Source organism: Ammospiza nelsoni, chromosome 2 (assembly GCF_027579445.1).
Source record: "Ammospiza nelsoni isolate bAmmNel1 chromosome 2, bAmmNel1.pri, whole genome shotgun sequence".
NCBI classification, from domain to species: Eukaryota; Metazoa; Chordata; class Aves; order Passeriformes; family Passerellidae; genus Ammospiza; species Ammospiza nelsoni.
Genome location: NC_080634.1, coordinates 103,244,623 through 103,266,074, shown reverse-complemented (window position 1 = coordinate 103,266,074; position 21,452 = coordinate 103,244,623). Strand labels below are relative to the sequence as shown.

The window sequence follows — 21,452 nt, the reverse complement described above, 5'->3', positions numbered from 1 at the left end:
CTCCCAAACATTACCTTCTGCACTACCATGAATGCACAGATATGTTTGGATATGTTATCTTCTCCCAGCCATGGAACAAATTCCCTCCCTGACTACCCTGGAGGAGATTACTCTAAAATCATCCAGCAACAATTGCTTCCATAGGAAAGATGTGACCCAGGTCCATCAACTTCATTTATATATGGCAGTTCTGCTCTGCCAAAAGTTCTGTTACACAGCATAAATTCAGGATGTGCTGCACTGTGTAACATAGGTTGGCTGTTCCAGGACTCCCAAACAGTGTCTTATTTCCCTTAGGAACAGTCATTCTTTAGTTTCTGTATTAAAAATTATTACTATCAGACATTTCTATTTATTATTTTGTTGACCAAATGTCAATAGCAACTATCTCCTGTTATTCAAAGCTTATTTGAAAAAGAAATTGATGCTTTACACTAGAGATTACAAAGTTAATTCTGTTTAGTTTTAACACAGGCAATACACTGCACTAGATCAAAAAGGAAAAACAAATCAGAAAATGCTCTGATTCTTCAATATAGCCCACAGTTTTAACTCTCACCCAGTGTAGTTCAGTGCTGAAGAGCTGTGGATTAATTTGTGGTTAGTGAGTCAACAAAGAAAATCAGTCACTGGAATCACAGCATAGTACCTTTTATCTGTAAATAAGAAAGAGCCTGGGTTTTCCCCTTTCTTTCCCTATACAATAAACTACAAATAGCCACAAAGAACATTGTAAACAAAGTTTAAATGTGTGAACAAATCAAACAATTTAAGATATTACAGTTTAAATATGTGGATGAATAAATATTTAACCTGCATGTATGTATCTGTGGATGTTAGACTTTATAGATAAGGTTGCCATGCTCAGACTGTGTCTAAAGACCACAGTCAGACAAACTGTATGCTTTGCCTTGCTGGGGTCACAAGACTACTTTTTGTGAGAGTGAAGAAAGTAAAGGGAAGGACAATTTTGAAAACAATCTTTTTTTCAGCCTGATTTACCACTTCTCTATCTGAAAGAGGCACCAGTGCATAAAACAACCTTTTCTGTCTTTTCTGTCTAATATTCTTCCTAATTCATGGAGCAATTTTTTTTTTTTTTCTGCATGCATAGGCAAGATGTCATAGACTATGTTCAGAGGGAAGAGACCTCAGGTAGCCCCAGATGAGCTACTGAACATCTGTGTGTGACTTGTACTGAAGTGTTCTCCTGAAATGAGAGTGAACTTCAACAGCACAAGCTTAACTGCTTCTTCTTCAGCAGATGTCCTTCCAATGCTATTTAAAGGACAATTTCTCTCTAAAACTTTTATCCTCTAAGCACTTAGAAAGCCTCGTTTTTCTTTGAATGCATTTTCACAGGTCAGATGCAGGCATGGCATCAAGGAGGGAACTAAAAAATTAAGTTCTGTCAAACCTGTGCTGGCTTTGGGAGTGCAGCACAACACCCATCATCAGACAGAACTGGCAGCATCTAGCTGTGTGTATGAATGCTGTGGTGGAGCCAGCAGTGCAAAAGCCAGAGGCAGGGACACCCAAAGGATAAGGAAAGCATCAGCTGTGCTAGAGGCAGCTCAAGGAAGGAAATGGTAAAGCAAGCTGAGAAGCTGGACACAGCCAAGTCCAGGACCCACTCAGAGTTGTTTCATGTGACGCACGTAAGTGCAAAAAGATTAGAGGGAAAAATAAAAAGCAAGCCCAGCATTAAGAGTTCAGCTGATAAATCCTTCCAGATGGGACCTGTGCACCACTGCTCTTTCTGTCGGATCTCGTGTTACAAAGGACTGAAGCCACAAAACTGCTCTGAGATCACACACATCTACAGTGAACTAGATCCTCTTTGAATTCAATTTCAGCAGGTATTAAAAGGAAAGGATGTCTCTTTCAGCTCTTGTTAGCATTTTCATCCCATTCTGGAATTTGTCTATCATTTCTATCTTTTGATTTAGAAATGTTAATAAAGATTGATGGTCTCCCTGAGGAAAAACAGGTGAGGAGATAGCACAAGTCGGATTATATCATCCCAATAAATCTTCCTTTCAAAACAAACACAGCTTTCTCTTCTTGCAAAATACTGCTCTTTAAAGACTATACTTTGTTTTTTTAATAAAGAAAAAGTCTTTCAACTGTGTTAATGATTAGCAAATGATATGGCAGCTCACCAAGATGCTTAGGCCTGTAGCTTTAGTTACTTATCAGATTAATACACATAAATGAAGGATTCTGTATTCTTCACTTACAATGGCTGAAGTCATTGGGTTTAGTGAGGGAAGGCTACAGCACTGAGCCTGGAAAAATGGGGAGGATGGAGGGAGAAACAGAGGAGAAAGGAGCTCCCTGAACACACTCATAAGGATACTGCTGTCTGCAGCCTCCTTTGAGTTGTGAATGATACTGAGAAATAAAAGAGCTCTAGAAGCAGCTTATAAAAATAATTAGTGGCATGAAAAGATCTACAGATGGAAAGACACTGGAGAGGTCTAATGTATTTAATTTAGATATAAGGGCACAAGAAAGAGGTACACAAAGGAATGAATAGTACAGAGAGAGAATTCCGAGATTCTTTAATTATCCAGCTTTGTAATGCAAGAACAAGTGGGTATTCAGAGAAATTAAATTAATTCCAGAGAGTTCCCAGGCAATACACAGGTAACCAGCAGAGCTGCTGGCCATGTTTCATCACTAAGGCCAAGAATTTAGGAAGAAATTAAAAAAAAAAAAAAAAAAAACCACACACCCAGCTCAGTTAATAGTAGCATGTGCAATGACAGCAGAGTGAACAAACAACACATAAGAAGCTCTAGCTCCAAAGGACCTGTCAAAGCCAAGCCCTCCTTCTCTATGACAAAGCTTCATGTGTGGGCAGTTGTTACTACTTTTTACTACAGTACTTACACTTTGCTTGAACGATCTGGTACCAGCCACGACTTTCTGATCAAAATTATTTTTCTGAGTATTTGAGGATTGCCATCAGACTCAAGGAAGAAAGAACATTCTTTTCCTCCCCTGAGCCCTCTCTCCACACCACCCCAGCCCGCAGCAGGCCATGCCTGGGATGGGAGGGAGCCTGTGCTGCTCTCTCCACTGTTACAGCAGAGCACTAACATTGCCATGTGCTGTTTCCATGGCCCTGGAACACCCCACAGGAGCACTTCATTTCCTCTCCAGCAGCAGCAGTAGCAAGGCTCACTACAACTACCCAAACTGACTGTCATCCTTCATCCTCAGGTGTTTTCACTACTGAAGAGGATGTGAACAGACACCACTCCACTTTTCTTATCAGCTGATAAAAAGTGGACATGAATATAAATCTCCTCCCACTGGCCATAGCTACAGAGTGCTTCTTGAGCTGTGGAAGCAGTTAAAAATGAGTCTGTGTGCACCCAGGAGCAATGCTCTGGGCTCCTTTCCACAGGTGAAAAGAAATCCAGGAAAATGGGCAGAGGAGTCAATCCTGCACCACATCATCACCCGGGGAGCACAGGGCAGAAGGACACCCTCACACACCTCACGCCATAATCATGGCAACAACTTTTGCCTCCAGAGGACAGAGAAATTTAAATGGAAACGATCCAGCTTGCTGTGACTGCTCCGTGTGCCCGGTCTTTTGACTGAGTTCCAGGGCAGAGGGAGGGAGAGCAAAGCAAACCCCGAAGTGATTCCTTAGGGCGGGAAGGCAAAGCAAACCCCAAAGTGATTCCTGAGGGCGGGAAGGCAAAGCAAACCCCAAAGTGATTCCTGAGGGCGGGAAGGCAAAGCAAACCCCAAAGTGATTCTTGAGGGCGGGAAGGCAGAGCAAACCCCAAAGTGATTCCTGAGGGTGGCAAGGGAAGCTTTGTGTGCCCAGATAATGAACCTGCGGCCTGGTCCGGCCCAGCCGCAGCCGCCCCGCTTTGTTCCCGCTCCGCCATCCGCCGGGGAGCTCATCTGTCCCAGCAGCACACAGTAATGATGGCAAGGGTTAAATACCACTTACACGGAGGTACAAAAGGCCAGCATCATTTCGTATGAGGCCAGACAGCTGGTTTGTATAATTCCAGTTTTTGCACAGTGTTTTCTTTCCAGTGTGTCCCCTTAAAGAAGCTTTTCCTCGTGAGTTAATTCTCTCACTGGAGAATGCCAGTGCAGTGCCAATTATCTCTGAAATAATCCAAAGCTAAATTCGCTGTCAAACTCAGACCTGGGATAAGACTTCAAGAGAAAAACTGTTATGAAATTATTCACCATTAAATCATTTAAAGGCAAAGCAGAGAGTTTATTTTGTGTCTATCCTGTCGTTGTTTTCTCCCCCACCAAAAAACCTAACCACTCTATGCTTCTAGGAGTTTCCAGATAAGAACATCTGTTTTTAAATAATCTCAGTGCTACTTTGGAGTTTTTACATCTTACAATGACACAATCAGCTGCTTTTTATTAACTTATTTGTTTGTGCAACACCATTGGTGAATGTTCATGCATTCAACACTGCACATCAAGCAACTGGGGCAGATCCAGCAGCAGGAGCGTTCTGCGCTTGCCAATTCTGGTATATCAGCATTACGAACTAGTAGCTGAATCACACTTGCCTTGCCTGAGCAGGCATTCACTGAAGACAAACAGTTGCTTACTGAATCCTGTTTCCTCCACATTTTAACAGCTAAGAAGTGAACTAAAACATAAGGCAACAACAAGGTATTTTAGATGCAGCTGAATCCTGCTTCCCCTAACTCCCTGTCTCCAAGAGTCTTTCAAGCCATGAAAAAAATGCCCTTTTCCAGGGGTATCCCTGCAACCATGAGTACAAGAAGGAGCTGATCCATTAGGACTCTTGCAACAGATTTCACACTATTGTGCACAGCTTTGCAAGGCTTTGGAATACCATCCTAGAAGTTCTTGGAATTTCTCACAGTGTGAGCTAATACTGACTGCCAAAGAGCTGAGGGCCTCGAGGGGGCAGAGCAAAGCAGTCCCCTAATTTGATAACATGCTGTATGACCTTCACCTCAGCTCACCACTTGAAGCCTTTGGCATTTGACTCTCCTGTTGAGAATGGATGGAGGATACTGGGCATCACTCTTCAATTCACAGGACAAAGAGCAGGAGAATAATGAGACTCACAGGTGCAGGGTGTGCCACAACAGCCCTCAGGGACCAAATTTAAGAGTTTCACTTCAACTATGTGCAACAAGGGAGAAAGCCCCTTTGCTGCACTCAGTCTGACTGACAAGCAATCTTCCCTGCAAGTCTTCCTAATGGCTCAGAGCAGGGGCCTTGATGCCTGTCCTTTCAGAGGGTAAATGAAAAAGCATGGTCCTTGAAGCTTTTAATCATGGCACCTCAAGCTCTTAAATGCTCCAAAGACCAGATTATAGAGGGACACATGGAAGAACCAAAAAATTCCATAGAGTCCAGTCCGATTTCTGCAACTATATCTATTCTGGATCTACCCCTTGGACAGCACTATTCTATCTGATCTGATTTTGACTTTTTGCAATGAGTGGAAGTGGACAAGCTGCTTGGCAGCTGTGAAGATGCTGTGCATGATGGAGTGAGGGGGTGTTTCACTGAAAAGCAGGTCTCAATTTGTCCCACAGTGCCCAATGATCTTACAAGAAGATTGCAAGCAGTTTTGAAATGTCTTGACCAAAGCACTATTGCTGTCCCTGCTGGAAAAAAAAGCACCTTGTAATCATGCCATAAACCAAGAAGTTTTATAACAAGCCCTCTCCTCTACCAAACTGCCACTGTAAATAGAAGAATGGAGATCTCCACCTCCACTAAAATGAACAAAGCTGTAGATCTGGGTTTAAAAGGTAAGGGGGATATGATTACACTTTACAAGCCACCTGCAGATCTTGAGTAAACTACTATTTAATTGAATCACTCTTCTGAAATTTCCTTTAAAGAAAAAGAAAGATACTGACTCATTATGGTTTCTTTGATCCTTTCCAACACAAGCAGCTATATGAAAAAAGTAATTTTCCTTCCCTGGGTCCTCCCCTATTTGCTTCCTGAAGTGTCAGCCTGCTCCAGTAGACTGTCCCTGCTTGTGACATAATACTGTTTATCCTACCTATCATCTCTGTTAAAGATGCAACAGTTCTGATTAAACTACTAATGAGGTATGTCTCCTGCCATGGGTGGGTAAATCATGTCTACCAAGGCACAGCAAAGAACAACCAAATCAGGACATTGCTTGTGACTTTCCCAGTCTTCACCAGCATTTTGGGAAAGGGCTGACTTCTAATACATCCTGTTCTGTCTACATAGAACTCAGAAATGACAGCCAAACCTAATGTTGTCCAAAGCCCTTTTATGCTGAAGCATCTCTTTCTTGAGAAACTTCATACTTAAAAGTTCATTTAAATATTCTTCTGCATGTGCATGATATCTACACTCCCTCCATGCTTGTGAACTACAGAGGAAAAGTTAATAGTAGTTTAATAACACACTAAGGTGATGGTAACAAAAGCAAAGCTACAGCTTTCCACAACATTAGATTTACTATATTAAGCTTTTAATACTGCAAGAGATTAACAGTGACAGATTCTCTTGTAGAGTAGCAAAAGCTATTGCAATTCTTGCAACTTTCACATTAATCACATTTAAACATGCTGCTAACAGATGGGCACCATGGAGTGCTAGGTCTCTCACAAGCCAGTACTAACAAAAAGAATGTCTAAGAGATCTTGTGGCTTCTACAGTTCAGAGGGATTGTATATCCAGGCACCTTGTTATTGTTTTCGTTGTATATTATCTAGGATTATTAGAAAAGCTCAAGTTAAATAGATGACAGACTTCAGCATACGTGAGCAGGAAGGGAGAGGAAGGGGGGCAGAAAGAGTAAAAACAGGACCACCCACACAAAGTTCCTCTAAGTCCACATTTCACGTGCATGATCATGATTTTTCCACTACACAGGGCAAGCATCAGGTTCTGCAGTGCAACGTTTCCTCTGGCACTACTACCTGCAAAACCTTTTCCCAAAGCCAGACACAAGCCCGAGCTGTGAAAAATGAGCTGCCAGGTTCAAACCTGGCTGGACAGAGAATGACAGTGTGTCCTCCCTCCCCTTTCATTAGTGCAGATGTCAGGTTCAGGTGGCCCTTTCTGACTGAAGCTGGGAGAGCACCTGAAGAAAACCAGCGTTAGAACTTGGCACCCAGAGAGAATGTAGATGTTTAATAAACTTCCCAGGACTGTTTTTTAATTAAACCAAGTCCCAAGGTAAAACTTCATCTTTACATGACTGTAATTAACCAGGACAAACTGTCTGTAAGGGAAGAAAGCTCAATCTCCTCTGTGAGCCAAACCTCAAAAGAAAGACTGGCAATTGCAAACTCAGCCCAACCTAAGGTTAGTCCTCACAGAGTAGGGCCTGCAGATCTCCTCAGTTCCAGCCTGCAAGGACTCCTGCTCGCTGAAAAGTGAGACTGGAGAATCCCACCTGGGGGTACTGCCTTCATGTGGCACCTGAGAGCATTTGCCCATGTAGGACAGAAGCACTCCTGATGTGGAAGGGTCTCGGCCTTGCAGATTGACTGTCATTTACAAACCAGGTCTGTGTGTCATGGATCTATCACCCCACAACCCAACTTGCTCTCACTGCTTGTGTGATAACTGCTCTGAGAGGAAGGATGTGCTGTCACTCGGCCACAGACCTGAGAAGAGAGTGACAAAAAGCCTGTGGCAGTACCCACTTCACACTGTGACATTCATAGAACTTAAGGGATTTATCTGAACTAGAAACTTCCTCTGCTCACGAGTGAAAGACAGGCTCACCTTTGAACAGGATGGATGGCCCAAAGTTTAGAGTGCTAACACTGGGTGATCTGAACGGCACTAACAACCTCCCCCAAGCTGTCATGAAAAGTTGGTGGGTGAATCCAGGTCCCCTAGGCAGCAGCATTTTAGGGTCCTCCTTCTCAGTTCCAGCCTGCAAAACTAAACATTCTCAGCTCACTGAGGAGGAGCTCAGCACCTGGATGGGTATGAGTCTGCTCTACACACCTACCAACCACTTGACAGATAGCAGCAGAGTCCACCTAAAAGCTGTTTTCTGTGTTTCCTCATAAACCACATTCCAGTGTCCACAACGTGTTTGGCCAGAACCACACTGACATGGGGCTTCCAGGGAGCAGAATTCACAGGATACTCACAACTGACCACCATGACTCCAAAACATAGCAGAAAAAAGGCTGTACAGATATGAAAGGAAAATTCAGGTGAGCTTCCACAAGCTCTACAAATTTGTAAAATGTACCTGTAGTGCTATCAGGGCACAAAGTAGTAGAAAGAACTCTGTGCTATGTCAATGAAAATAATATTGGTATATAATTCAGCATCCTCATACGCAAGGAATATGAACTGAAAGGAAAAACAGGAATTACTTTGACACTGGAGATGTAACTTGGACAAAGAAATATTGTAGTATCAGCCAAAGTTTGTCTCAGTCAGCTCCAGCCTTCAGTACTAGAGCACTTAATTATACTATCCAGCATTCAGCTCTAGGGCTCTGTCCATCTGGCTCACGCCACTAGAATCAAGAAGCTGCAGAAGAGCAGACTGCAGCAAACAAGGTCAGTATGTGCCAACTTCTGTAGAGACATATTTAACAAGCCCAAGGTTGGACTGTCTCAAAAGGAACAAATGCACAGGAGACACCTCTTTGTGAAAACAAATACAGCACATTCCTTCAGTGCATCTGCAAATGACACTGTGTCACAGAACCACAGAATGAACTAGGTGGGAAAAGACCTTTTGAGATCATAAAGTCCAACCTATGACCTAGACCTGCATCACTTTACCTTTCACTTACCCATCTGTTTTCCTGGAAGATTTTATTTCATTAACTTGGCTTTTCTACATTTTAATTTTATTTTTCAACCCTTGCTGTAATACAGCAGGGGCAGTTCATTCAAAAGCAAAGTCTTTACTCTTGCAAGTATGCAAGTACCAAACAGCAGAATTCCCACAACCCTAAGCAAGATGTATCTCACTTCTGATCACCCATTACACGCAGTAGAAGAGTTTCCATTAATAACATTACAATTTCTGAGTCCAAACGAAGCTTCCATTGAGAGAAGGAGGGAATGGGAAAGAAGTGAACTCAACAATTAGACGCTTTTGGATGAAGATACAAATTCAAAACAAGCAAAAAACAAGATACATCAATTACCTTCAATTTTGCCTATGTAATGAGAGAAATATTTTCTCTCATTTGACCAGTTTGCTGCTAATGTGGCTGTAAATTTCCTCTTCCATTTACCAAGCTTTTCTAATCTCAGTGATCAATATGATCTTGTCCAATCTTTCCACTGGTCTTCTTCTGTTATCTAGATAGGCATTTCTCTCTGTATGTGTGTGTGTATAGTGTGTGTGTGTGTGTGTGTGTGTGTGAACACAAACTTATTCCTCCCCTAGTGAAACACAGAATTTTGAGGAAGAATCTCTTCTTGTTTTTCTTCCTCACTGAGGAAAACCTATTTCAATTGTTGTTCAAAAAGGTCTGCACAAATATGGGCACGCTTACTTATTTTAACCTTTTAGTCTCACAGTCCAAGATATTGCTTATCAAGACAGATCTAAAGCCAAAAAAGACTCATAAAGGAAATCATCAGCCTGAGCTATGATATTTTGCAGTTCCCTCTTATTTTCTTTAACTAATTGCCATTCTACTGGGTTCTTAAGAACAAGCAGATAAATGAAACGTACTTTTAATCTACACTAATAATTTGTGTTAAGTTCCACTTGGACAATTTCATAAATGGTCACATTATAGCTGCTGAATGTAGCTGTAACCCATTCACTCATTTACAGACACAGTACTTCTCAAACACAGGTGCTCATTTTCATATGTGCCTGCAGGCACATGATTTTATTGTTGTATCTGAGAGAGAATCACACTCTAAATTGTGTGTGTGTTGACAGAGGTCCCTAAAAATATTTACAGCACAAACTGGGTAAATACCCTAGGTCATACTTCATTCTGGACACTGATTCACATCAGCTAACAGAGATCTATAATTAATGATAAACCTTCAGGTGAGCCTCCTAGTCTCCCTTAGCAGGGTTTTGTCCAGAGCAGAGCTTACCCAACCTCTGTCTTGGCACCAAGGCTATATCAAGCCTGTGGCAGCTGTAACAGAGGCCTAAAAATACTACAGAATAAAGAAGTAGTGATACTTATTTTAGAATATTAGCAGAGTAATGATTGCCACAAAATACACTTCAGCCACAGTGCAATTTGAAAGTACAGGAGCTTAAACCAGTGCTTTTAATGTGCCAGGCACAATGAGTGCATTTACAACATCTATTAAAAGCAGGTTATGTTTGGGGGAGGGGGATAATTACATCTTAGCAGGTAGTTTATTAACTGAACAAGACAGCACCACATTAAAGATAATCAATGGAGAATAAACCACAGTTGTAAAAATTAATACTGTTCATTCACACCATGAAGGGAGTGAGGGGGTGGTGTCTGTGCTATTAAGACAGAAGTAAAAGTACAGCCCCTGTGAAACCACCATGAGAAGAGGAGTAAAGGACAGGATGGCACAAAATGAAACTCATTCGAGGCTTAAGTTTCAAAAAAAAACAATACTGAAATTGAAAAGAAATAATCAGCAATTCTGGAGAGGAAAGAGGAATTCGAACAACCAGTTCTGCAAACAGTGGAACTAATGAAGCCTGGTTTTCTCCAGCTTTTATATCATGCAAAGACTGACTTTCACATTGAAGTAAATGTGAACTCCAACTGGAGCATTTTTTTTTATTAGATTGGAACATTTATAAGGGATTCCTTCCCCAGTGGATTTTCTAGTTTCTAATAAAGAACAAGACCTTCCTCCAAATGCAGTAGGAATAATCTGTCCTCTCCTTTACCTGGCAGCCTCTTTTATGATTTCTACATTGTGGCAATGTAGTTGAAATTGTAGCTGAGTAACAAATATAAAAATCGTGAATGGCTGGTGTGAGATACCCAGGCACACCCACCTCCTTCCCTGCTATTCACACAGAATGTGCTATTCCTTAATACTTGTTTTGGATAAGAAGCAAGACTTAAACAGTGCTGCCAGGATAATCCAACTTATGGGGGAAATCTTTTTGGCATGCTAACCATGTGCAAGGCTTCAGGCAATTTTATGCAGAGACCAAGACCTCAGGCTCCTGCAGCAATACTTGTTGCAAGGAATAGTCAACACAGGAGGGGAGGTGAGATCTCCTCAGTGTGCTGAGATAGGAGCCTCTGTGATGATTTTAACTGCTGGGGTAGAGGAGGGCCAGAGGAGCTGAGTTTAGCACAGCCTGAAGCACAAGAACCAGTCAGAGGCTGGTTTGGATAAGTATGAGAAAGTCATCCGCCCCAAAAAATACAAGAAAGAAAAAAAGCTTGCATTAAAAATTTGGGCTGTGCAGAGCTATGCAGTTTCCAGGGTTAAGGCTGGCCATGTGAAAGTCAGTGGTCAATCCATGACATATGATTTGTTTTCTTAGAAATTAATTAAGATACATCTCCTGACTCTCCTCCTGTATACAACACTTAACCAAAAACCACTTCACCAAAGAAAAGACCATGCCTATGACAAGAATAGGCCCTCTTTTTCCTGCAAGTAAATGAACTTTACAAGCTGAAAAAATGGAACTGGGTAGTATCCATTCTTTGGACTGATTCTGATTTGCATAGTGAACATTAAATCATAATTAATCTCTTGCTTCACTTAAAATTGAATCACCCCTTATCATAGATCACTAGATCACTAAGTAGTGGATGCAGTGAAACATGTATAGCATCTTAAAAAAGTTTGCCTCTGAGCATCACAGTGAATAACTGCTGCCTATCTTGAGTTTCATCATCCAGAAGATCTGATTTCTGCAATCATGGACAGTTATAGGCTTCTGAGGAGAACAATGCTTGGCAATGCCTTTTTGGGAAAAAAAAAAAAAATCAGGCAAAATTGAGCATGCACAGAGAGCCCAGTTTTGCCTTTAAAGCAATCCAAAGTTTCTGGATAGACTGGAATTTTTCAGTGCACCTTACATATTCTGCTCCTAAGAATGACCCAATTCTGTAGCCACTGATACACACATCTTCAAGAAGGATTAGCACCTTTTCCTCCCCAGCTCACTCTCTGTCCAGGTCAACTTAAAAGTCTGTTCAAGCATTGTCAAGATAACAAAAAACACTTTGAAAAGGCAGGGGGAAAATCTGCAGAGGCCTGAAGACTCTGTGCATTTTTATAGCACAAACACATGCTCATTCCCCTTAATCACATGCACACACTTGCAAGGCATCTCCACCAAACTTTCTCAGGGATTTGGTCTGAGTGGCTGTAGTTCAAAGTCCAACTGCCTTGGCAGCTGAAAAGAAAGAGAAAACCATGGTGGCTTTGTAAGAATTACAGTGATCTTATTAAAAAAAAAGTATGTCACTCTCTGCTGGGACTTAACATGGCAGTGCCAGGCAGCACTCACTGAATTGAGCAGCATTTCAAGCACACAGCTCCTGGTATAATAAGACTACAGGCTTAATTAGGTTCCTATCAGTATTGCTTTTTTCCTGCCTTCAGCCAAGAAGGTATAAGAAAAGATTGTCCAATACAGATACTGCAATTTAAAGTCTCAAGTTAAGAACACAGTGGGTGTATATCTACTATAAAATCTACCCTAAAAACATGCCAGTTGTTAAACTAAGCAGTGCATTAGAAGCAGTTAGATATAATGAGAATGTAAATGGAAAGAATTCTAGGGAGATATTTCAGCTAAAAACAGCATACACACTATGCTATCTTTTATTTTAATCATGCTTTAAGCCCTGCCTTTTTGAACTTTTTATAAATTCTGCTATCTCCCTTTGCAGTTACTTACATATTGGTATATAAATTCAAAGACAAGAAGCAATTAGGAATGAAGCGAAGACTCCCTCTCTTGATGCTAACACATCAAAGGAAGTGAAAAAAACCTTCCCCCCTCATACACACTGGGTAACACAGAGAGTTTCTGCTCTTCACAGCCTAATAGCTCAAGTAGCTCCAATGGAGAGTCTGATGTCAGCCTCTGATTACATGGAGATGCCAGCAATTGGAAAGAGCAGCTTCTGAGAAATCCCAGCTCTCTGACTCTGGCGACCACGCAACCCTGCAACAATGCATTTCAAACACACACATGTATTACTCACATCGGCTGGCTCTATTTTTTGCCCTCTTTGGAGATCACAACATTGCTATTAAGAGTTCCCTGGGAGTATCTGCTTGATTTAGGTACATGGGTGAAGGAAATGTGTCAGATCAGGGGCTTTTTTAAACAGTTGTCGCTCCCCTGCACCCGATCTCTTTTGCTGTCCACTTTAGAGAGAGGAAGAGCCAGGGGCTGCCTTTAAACAGACACACTTCAGAAGTCTGCTTTTGTCTGAATGGAGAAGAAGAGGTTGGGACTGGCTCATGGCAGGGATCAGTAAGGACTGTTCTCACTCTTTTTCTGCACCTTTGCACATCTTTGCCAGATCAGCCTAATCCAATCCTCAGAACAGGTAAACCTATGTAAGAAATGCCAACAAAACCTGATTGTGCTGATTCAGAACAGCAGCTGAGTGGCACCCTGAAATTGGGTATTTATATTTCCTTCCTGCAAGTCCTTCCCACAAGTCCTTCCCTCAGTCCAAGGACATTTGAGAACTGTGCAAGAGTTTTTTGGAAACACTCCAGGCCCTTCATCTTTCAAAAAGGAAAACTAACGTCTCTTATACATCTGAATCAACAGGTGAATGACCTCCCCATGCCCTCAGCAAGTTACCAGAGTCCATTTATTTCTTAAGCACCATATCTCCCCTGTACGAGCAGGGAAACTAACCAAAAGTAGGAATGACTCCATTAATTTCACTGGAACATTTATCTTATATTTCTGTATGAACACAAACATTATGCTATTAAGGCTTTTAAATAGAAGCATGGAGTTTTAAAAGGGGCTGTAGGAAGAATTTCTGTTAAACCATTAGATCCACAGTAAGTTCATGTCTCTTACAGGTCTGGTTCTGTTTTCTCTGCAGTTTTGCTCCCTGTGTAAAGGAGACCTTATTGGTTTTAAAGGAGCTAAAACATTTCCAGCAGAATTTCTAATAAACCCACCGGAGACTCTTGCTTGGCTCTTGAGCATGAGCAAGAAAGAAGCTGCAGTAACTACTATGATATTACACAGATGTGTAGCTGCAGTGAGGTGGAAATCAAGCACTGAATGTTTTCTGATATGTTTTTTTTTGACTGGCAAGCTCTCCATTTAGCAACAAAATCCCCAAACATTCAACCCTGGTACATTAGCTGAAGTACTATTTGTGGAATGACAAGCAAGGAGCTAAGAACAGGCTAAGGCTTTCTCAGCTACACCAGTGGAAGACCAAAGAAATTACACTCAGCAAAACTTCAGAAGATTCACACCTGTATAACAGGGAATGGCTTTGGAGGAAAACCACTGCCTTCTGCTCTTCATCTGTTACCAGGCTGTGCCAGACAAAGTCCAGTGAGTCTACCTGAGCCCTTAGCTCTCAGAGCCTTTCCACCCAGCATCTCTCTGGCCTTGGCAGAACAAAGGATTTTACACTATGCTTTTATCTGCAAAGAGACCAGAGTCTGCATTCCACAAGCTAACAGGACTAAAAGTGACAACCTGAGCTTTCAAAAAGTTTCATCCCTGCCAAAGCCACCTGACAAATTCCATTCCATTACCTTCTATCAGATACCAAATGCATGAAGAAAAAATACCTCAAGCAAAGCCTCTGAATGATTGTGTTCCGGTGTTAAAGGTATTCTATCACCATGCTGTAAACAAAGATAAGGCATTTTTCTGCTAAATGACAGTACTCTAGCTAATGGTGCTCTAGCAATGTTAAGGTAAATTGGGGATGGGATCCTTAAGTGAGCAGGTTTTTCTTCCTCTGTCCCTTTGTTGTTCTGACAGCAGTAAAGGTAAGAAGGAAAGCCCATGCTTTGGCCTCCCTCTCCTTTCCACTCTGCTAATGTGCCATCAATCCTCTGCATTTAGAAGAAACCATGCACCGAGGAAATTCTCCAACATTCCCATACCCTCAGCTTGGGTTATTTACACTGATGGGCAAACTAAAGGCAAGTGTACCAGAGAGGTGAGTTCTGTAACACAAATGAGCACACAGTGGCCAGCTCAACACCGAGAAACCAAACCTGGCAAGTAAAGCCAAAAGCCTTTCTCCTTTTCCAAAACAATAAGTGAAGAGGTTGTGTCATTCCATTTGGGCAGGTAAAGGAAACAGAGCTCAAAGTGATGGATTACTACATCCAGTGTACAGCTGCTTTTCTTTGGAGGTTTTATTCTGCACCCAACAAAGACTTGCCAATTAATATAATTTCAGTGTACAAAAGGAGCCCTGAGTACATCCTCTTGCTTCATGTCCCCCAGGTTACATTAGTGTGCATCTCTAAAATTGTAACTACGCTCACACTTAGACTCACTAACTATAGATGGACAATAATACAAAATTGAAGGAAGCTAGGAATCTCTTCTGTTTTGTCTCCAGCAGTATCTGAGATATTTTTGTGTAAACATATCCAATCCATGGTGATCTACAGCTGCACCTCAGTACCACAGAAAATCCATACCATGAAAATTGCACTTTCAATCTCAAGGCTCTCGAGAAGCTGAGATAAAGTGCAACACTTATCTTCCCAACATGGATGCTTTTTTTCTTTCAAGTTGCATCTACTCTTAAGGTCTTATGTACCTCCCTGAAGATGTCTGCAAGGATGCTCAGCAATCCTAAGCCTGGGGTGGCCTTACAATGCAACTGAATTCTGAGATGGAAGCATGATAATTTCCTGATTACATTTCAGCAGCAATTGAGACTTCAGCGCATTAAGTCAAGGAAGAGGAGGTGCATTTTCTGATGAGCTTTGGCTCCAATATATGTTTTGTAAAAATGGTAGGACTGTGGCAGAAAATACACAAAAAACCTTATAAGGGATTAAACATTTCCCTGCAGTGCTCAAAACCCAAACAGAAAAGTGTTACACCAGTGTGGCTAAAAGCCACACCAACAAAAACCTCAAACCAAACAAAATCAAAACAAAACCACCTAAAAGGCATAAGGAAAGAGACTAAAAGCAAGAGTGAAACTTGCCAGGCTGTTCTCAGTAACCAACTTCAATCAAACAGAATAAATTAATGCAGAGTCTAAAATTATAAAGAATCAGTTGAGAGCTGTCTTTTTTATCTCAGTACTGACACTTCAGGAAAAGAGAAAATCCTATAGAGGAGCTCACTGTAGAGATCCAAGGGCCTCTGAAGAGCAGAGTAACACGGGAGATCCCCACACTTGGGAGCAGCTGCATCACTGACTGTTAGCAAACAGCAAAATCAGGAATGGAAAAGCAATGAAGATACGGCAGGCAACTTCTGGAAACCATACAGCTTTTAGAAAGATTGGCTACTGGTAACACATTGATGCTTTTGAAAAAAAAAAGCCTGGAATGTGTGGAATTCTCTGGGATGCCAGGGTGCAAAAAGGATCTCATTAGCTAGGGCTTTCAAAATCTGCTGCCCGGTAGTTGCCTATTATTCAGAAAGCAAGTTGGCTTACATCATCAATTTCTGTAAAGTACAATATTCCACTTAAACTGCCAGATCTCTAGTCCCCTAGACTGAGAAATCACCCTTCCAAATAACCATGGAGGCACTGAGTCTCAAGTCTACAACACACTAGTCCAGCATTTCTGTGTTTCTATATTACCAAGATAATCAAGTGTCTAATAATAAAACTGGGCAGTACCACACTGCCAACAAGAAAACTCTACAGAACATCCAGACTGACAACAATTATGTTATTCCTACGTGGTTCTGCTTTAGAAGCAGACCCTGGAACTGCTCATGATGAAAAGCAGTGGAGTGGCAGAAGGGCAAAGTAGTTAGTTCAGGAGCTGAGCAGGAAAGCATTTCTCACTGTTGTTTCTCTTATATTCAGAGGATGGGAAAGGATTCATATTTGCAAGATGCTGGCTGGCCAGAGGCTTAAAAGAAAGATGAAAGGACAAGCAGCATCTGGGGAGGCAGAGGTGAGGGACCTTGAGTTTTTGAAGATGACCTGCTTGTAACTACCCAGAATCCACCCTTTATTGTGCCTAACAAAGTTTTCCAATCACACTAAACAGTGATGAAAACAAAGGCAACACATAGGTAAGTACCTTTACCAGTATCTTAGTAGAGAACTTTAAATAATTTTCTTAAAGCAGAGTATACACATACTTGCAAATGTTCACCATTGCAACAGCAACAGCGCTGAGAATGTTAAAGCCTTGTGAAAATGACAGCAGTAGTGATAAGCATTACTGGAAAAATGCCATTTTTAATTAATTTTAATTCTTCATTAATATTCCCTGAATCCAACATAGATGCGTTAATATAATGATACATAATTTTCAGTATAATTTACAACATTATTATGCAAAACTGTATTATATGCTACTTTCAAGATAACTCCTTTCCTGCTCCCCTTCCCCTTGGTATCATCTCTGCAATTGCCAAGGAATGGCATTCTGGGCAAGGAATGCCCCTCTAACCACTGGCTCCAATAGCTCTTGAGATGGCATTAGCCCATAATTTCCTTTTTCTAAGTGTCCACAGGGGAATCTCAGAATACATCTGGCTTATGAGGCCTGGAGAAAAAGGCCATCCATTGCCACAGCTCAGTATGTGGGGTGTGTTCAGTAGCATTATTCTCAAATCACTGTACTACATTTGAAGTTGGAATATGAAGATTGTCTCACTGTGGCAAGATAGGCTAGTAGTTTTAAACTGAATATTTGAAAAACTTGTGGTTGGGCTGCACTGTCCTGGTGTTAACATCCCAGTACACGGTGTTTCAATCAATGCACCAATAAGCCCAGCCCCTCCAGGCTCCTAACATGCAATAAATTCAATGCAGCCATTACAGTCATGCCATGGGTGGGGTGGCTGCATGACTGTCACCAGCTTGTTCCTTGTGGTTGTGAGTCCAAACCTCCAGCCAGTTCTGAATTATTCTTAGATGTGTCATTTGGGCTGGACAGCTAAAAGATAGCCCTGAGGCCATCCCATCATTTCCACGCTCACCACAGGAGATAGAAATCAGTATGCCTTAATGTGATGCTGATCAGGTCCTGGGCAGATCTGTGACCACCTGAGATTGCTCTCTTGGTTTCAAAACACAACTGGGTGTAGTAACTTGAGTGTAATACTTTCAGGAGTGAATTATGTAGGCACTTCATGCATAAAACAAACATTAGCATAGTCTTGCTGAAAGTAATAATGAAGAAGGAGGCGTCAGCCCAGAGAGGAGCAAGCACACTGTCATTATACACTCCAGGGAAGATGGGCAGCTTCCAGCCAGGCACTTTTATCTGTCCTGGGGAACAGTGAGCGGTCTGCAGGACAGAGGGAGCATTGCTGTGGGTGCGTATGGATTTTGGGGGAATGTGAGGAGATAACGTGTACAGTGGTGCTGTTCAGCTCTGGGTCTCAGCTGAGATGTTCAGATGCAGCACTGTGTAAATGCAGCTCTGCTGATCCAACACTGGAGGGGGAATAAAAGCAGCCAGAAGAGGCAAAGAAGTTGACTGTTTGTGTACATTGGATTGTACTGAGGCTTTCACCTCCAGGGAAGATGTGGTACAGTGTGCATGGAGAGAGGTGATGAGGACAGGGAGGTGTGCTCTGAGCAGCTGCACAGCTGCAGGCAAGACACACACCTACAGGAGGATGGGTGGAGGCAAAGCCAGTGTTGTGGAGGATCCCTTGCCTGGCCAGACCTAGGGACATCTGCAGATCTATCAGTGGCACTGTGCTGTACACAAGATGAAGGAGGAACAGCTGGCAAACACAGGGAAGATCATGGCCAAAAATTTCTCCCCTCTTAAAGAGAGAAGGATTTAAAAGAAAACCAAACACTAAAAAAATTTATCATCACAGGGATAAAGCCAGACTCTCTAATTAAGCAGATGACATAACTGTGCTGTAATATCAAGATTTTGCTCTGTGATTTGCAAACAAGCTGCACTTGCACAATCCAGAAAGAAAAAAGCCATACAGATTAGAACAGCTAAGCTCTGCTCTCACTTACATTAGTATATACCCACACTTACTCAGCTCAAAAGACTCAGCTCAAAAGATGAGAATGTGATACGAGGAGTTTCATTTCCTCAGACAGTTCCCTCACGAGCCCAGCCAAGCCTCCTTCTCACTGCAGTTTCCAATCACAGCCCAGCACTCTACTCTGATTACACTCATGCTGAAACCACAAAAAATCTCCCTCATTTTGGTCTCATCTGTGGTTGATGCACATTAATACATCCCCAGCAAAGTCACTGCCACTGTACAGATGCTGAGTATGCAGCTTAAATACCGCTGAATTCTTAAAGCTTGATTCTGTTAACCAGGACAGCTTCATTGATCCTACAAGAATTACGTATATTCCACAATGCTCCAAAGGGGAGGAAATCCAAAGCACAAATTTTTAAATGGCATATTTATGAAAAACACCTAGAGGAGGGCATGGTCTTGCTTATACTGGTGTAAAATCACTTTGCTGTACTTAGCGGAGCTACTCAGGATTTAGAGGGGTACAGCAAAAGGCAAAAACTAAGCCAAATTCTCCTTTCAAGCCACTGCTTTTCCCGAAACAGATACTGAATGGTCAGAACCAATACCAATCTCTGCTACTCCAGACTTCCAACCCACAGCCCTATCAAAAACCCCACGTATCCACAAGTACTCGGGAAGCGGATGCACCAGCGAGAGTACAAAATCATTACACTGCTGTGAACACGAGCCATATTCAGCAGAAATCAGCAGCTGTTACGACTACAGAGCTTTTCACTGCTTTTATAGTTTGGGTGGAGAAGAAACAGGATTCAAGCACTGCTCATAACACAAGTTGTATAATGCCTTGATCTTTATCCTCCTCCCCCTCCTCCACCCTCCCCTCTTCACTCTTCAGGGCCACTCTTTAAACAGAAAGAAGTCATTAGCCAAACTTCCCTCATTTTATGGCCCCGACAGTTAGGTAACGACGAAGCAATTTTATTATTTCTACTTAAGAGCGTTCGATCGGGAATTCAGAGACACTTGTAAGGGGAAGATATCTGCCGGGGAAGGGAGACAGGCCGGCAAAGGGAGAAAACCCAAATATGCCCGAGTGCGGCGGATCATCTCCATCATTCCCGGCGCCCAGCTGACAGACCTCGTCCCCCTCCCTGGCCAAACCCTTGGCTGCAGAAGATGCGTCCCGAGAGCCCCGCCAGCCAGTTCCTTACGTAAGGCACAAACCACTGACATCATCCCTCCCGCCGGCATCGCCGCGGCGCCCAGCGGCGCCCGCAGACCCGACCCGACCCGCGCCCGCCCGTTCCCTTCCCGCTCTGCTGCCCCGCCGGGGCTCCTTTCCCACCGGCTCTGCCCCAAACTTCGCACGGCAGGTGGCCAGGGGAGGCTCTCCCCGCCGGAGCCCCGCGCTGCGGTGCGCTCCATCCATCCCGCGGTGCTCCCCATCCATCCATCCCGCATTCCGCGCTACTTACGCACTGCCTCCTGCTTGGGGTCGAGGCCGCGCACGGCTCCCTGGAGGCCGGCGATGCGGCCGTGCAGCGCCCGTACGCGGCGGTGGGTACCCTGGATGTCAGCCTCGACCTCCTGGAAAAGGGTGCAGGCGTGCCGGGCCACGTCGGAGAGCTGTCGGAGGATCCGCGACAGGGCTACGTTGCTGACCGAGCAGAGGTCCAGCACCATCAGCACCGCTGCCGCCTCCCTCTCCCCGCCGCCAGCCGCCTCGGCGCCCTCGCCCGCCGTTCCCGATTCCTCCGGCGGCGAGTCCCGCGGCGGCGGCGGCGGCTCCGCGCCCCAGCTCTCCTCCAGCACGGAGGCGGCGGGCTGCCGCCGGCACAGCCGCTGCGGCTCCACGGTCCGCTTGGCGAACGGCATGGCCGAGCCCTCGGCCGGAGCTCTCCCGGGCTCCCGCGGGCACTGGCGGGGATCGCTGCCCTCCTCCTCCTCCTCGTCCTCGTCCTTCTCCTCCTGGCCGCCGCCGCTCCTTGCCCGCCGCCGTCACTCGCGGGCGGCCGCCGGCGGGCGGCTCATCGCCTCGCTCGCTCCCTGCGCGGGGCTCCTGCGCTGCGGGGCAGCCGCCGCGCCGCCGAGCATCCGCCGCCGCTGCCGCCGCGGGAGCCGGGGCACATCCGCGCCGCCTCGCTCGCTGCTCGCTCGCTCCCTCTCACGCCGTCCCGCTCCGGCGGCGGGTGTGAAGGGGCGGCCCGAAAACGCGGAGACAGGAATCCCGCGGCCGCGAGGAGGAGCGAGCCGCCGAGCCTCCCGCCCGGAGCGCGGCGGGGCGGGGGGGGCCGGGGCGGTGCCGAGCAGCTGCCGCCGCCGCGGGGGGGCGCTGCGGGGCGGCGCCGGGAGCGGGCGGGAGGCACCGGCGGCCCCTG

The 21,452-nt window shown here is 44.1% G+C and overlaps 1 protein-coding gene across 1 annotated transcript in view; it reads right to left on the bottom strand.

Annotated features, from left to right (window-relative positions):
- Nucleotides 1-20,949, bottom strand: part of NHS (NHS actin remodeling regulator) — a 246,207-nt gene extending 225,258 nt beyond the window's left edge. Inside the window, exon 1 of the mRNA XM_059466854.1 lies at nucleotides 20,550-20,949. Within this exon, the coding sequence (XP_059322837.1) occupies nucleotides 20,550-20,949 (400 nt within the window). The remainder of the gene's footprint in view (nucleotides 1-20,549) is intronic.
- Between the last annotated feature and the right edge of the window lie 503 nt (nucleotides 20,950-21,452).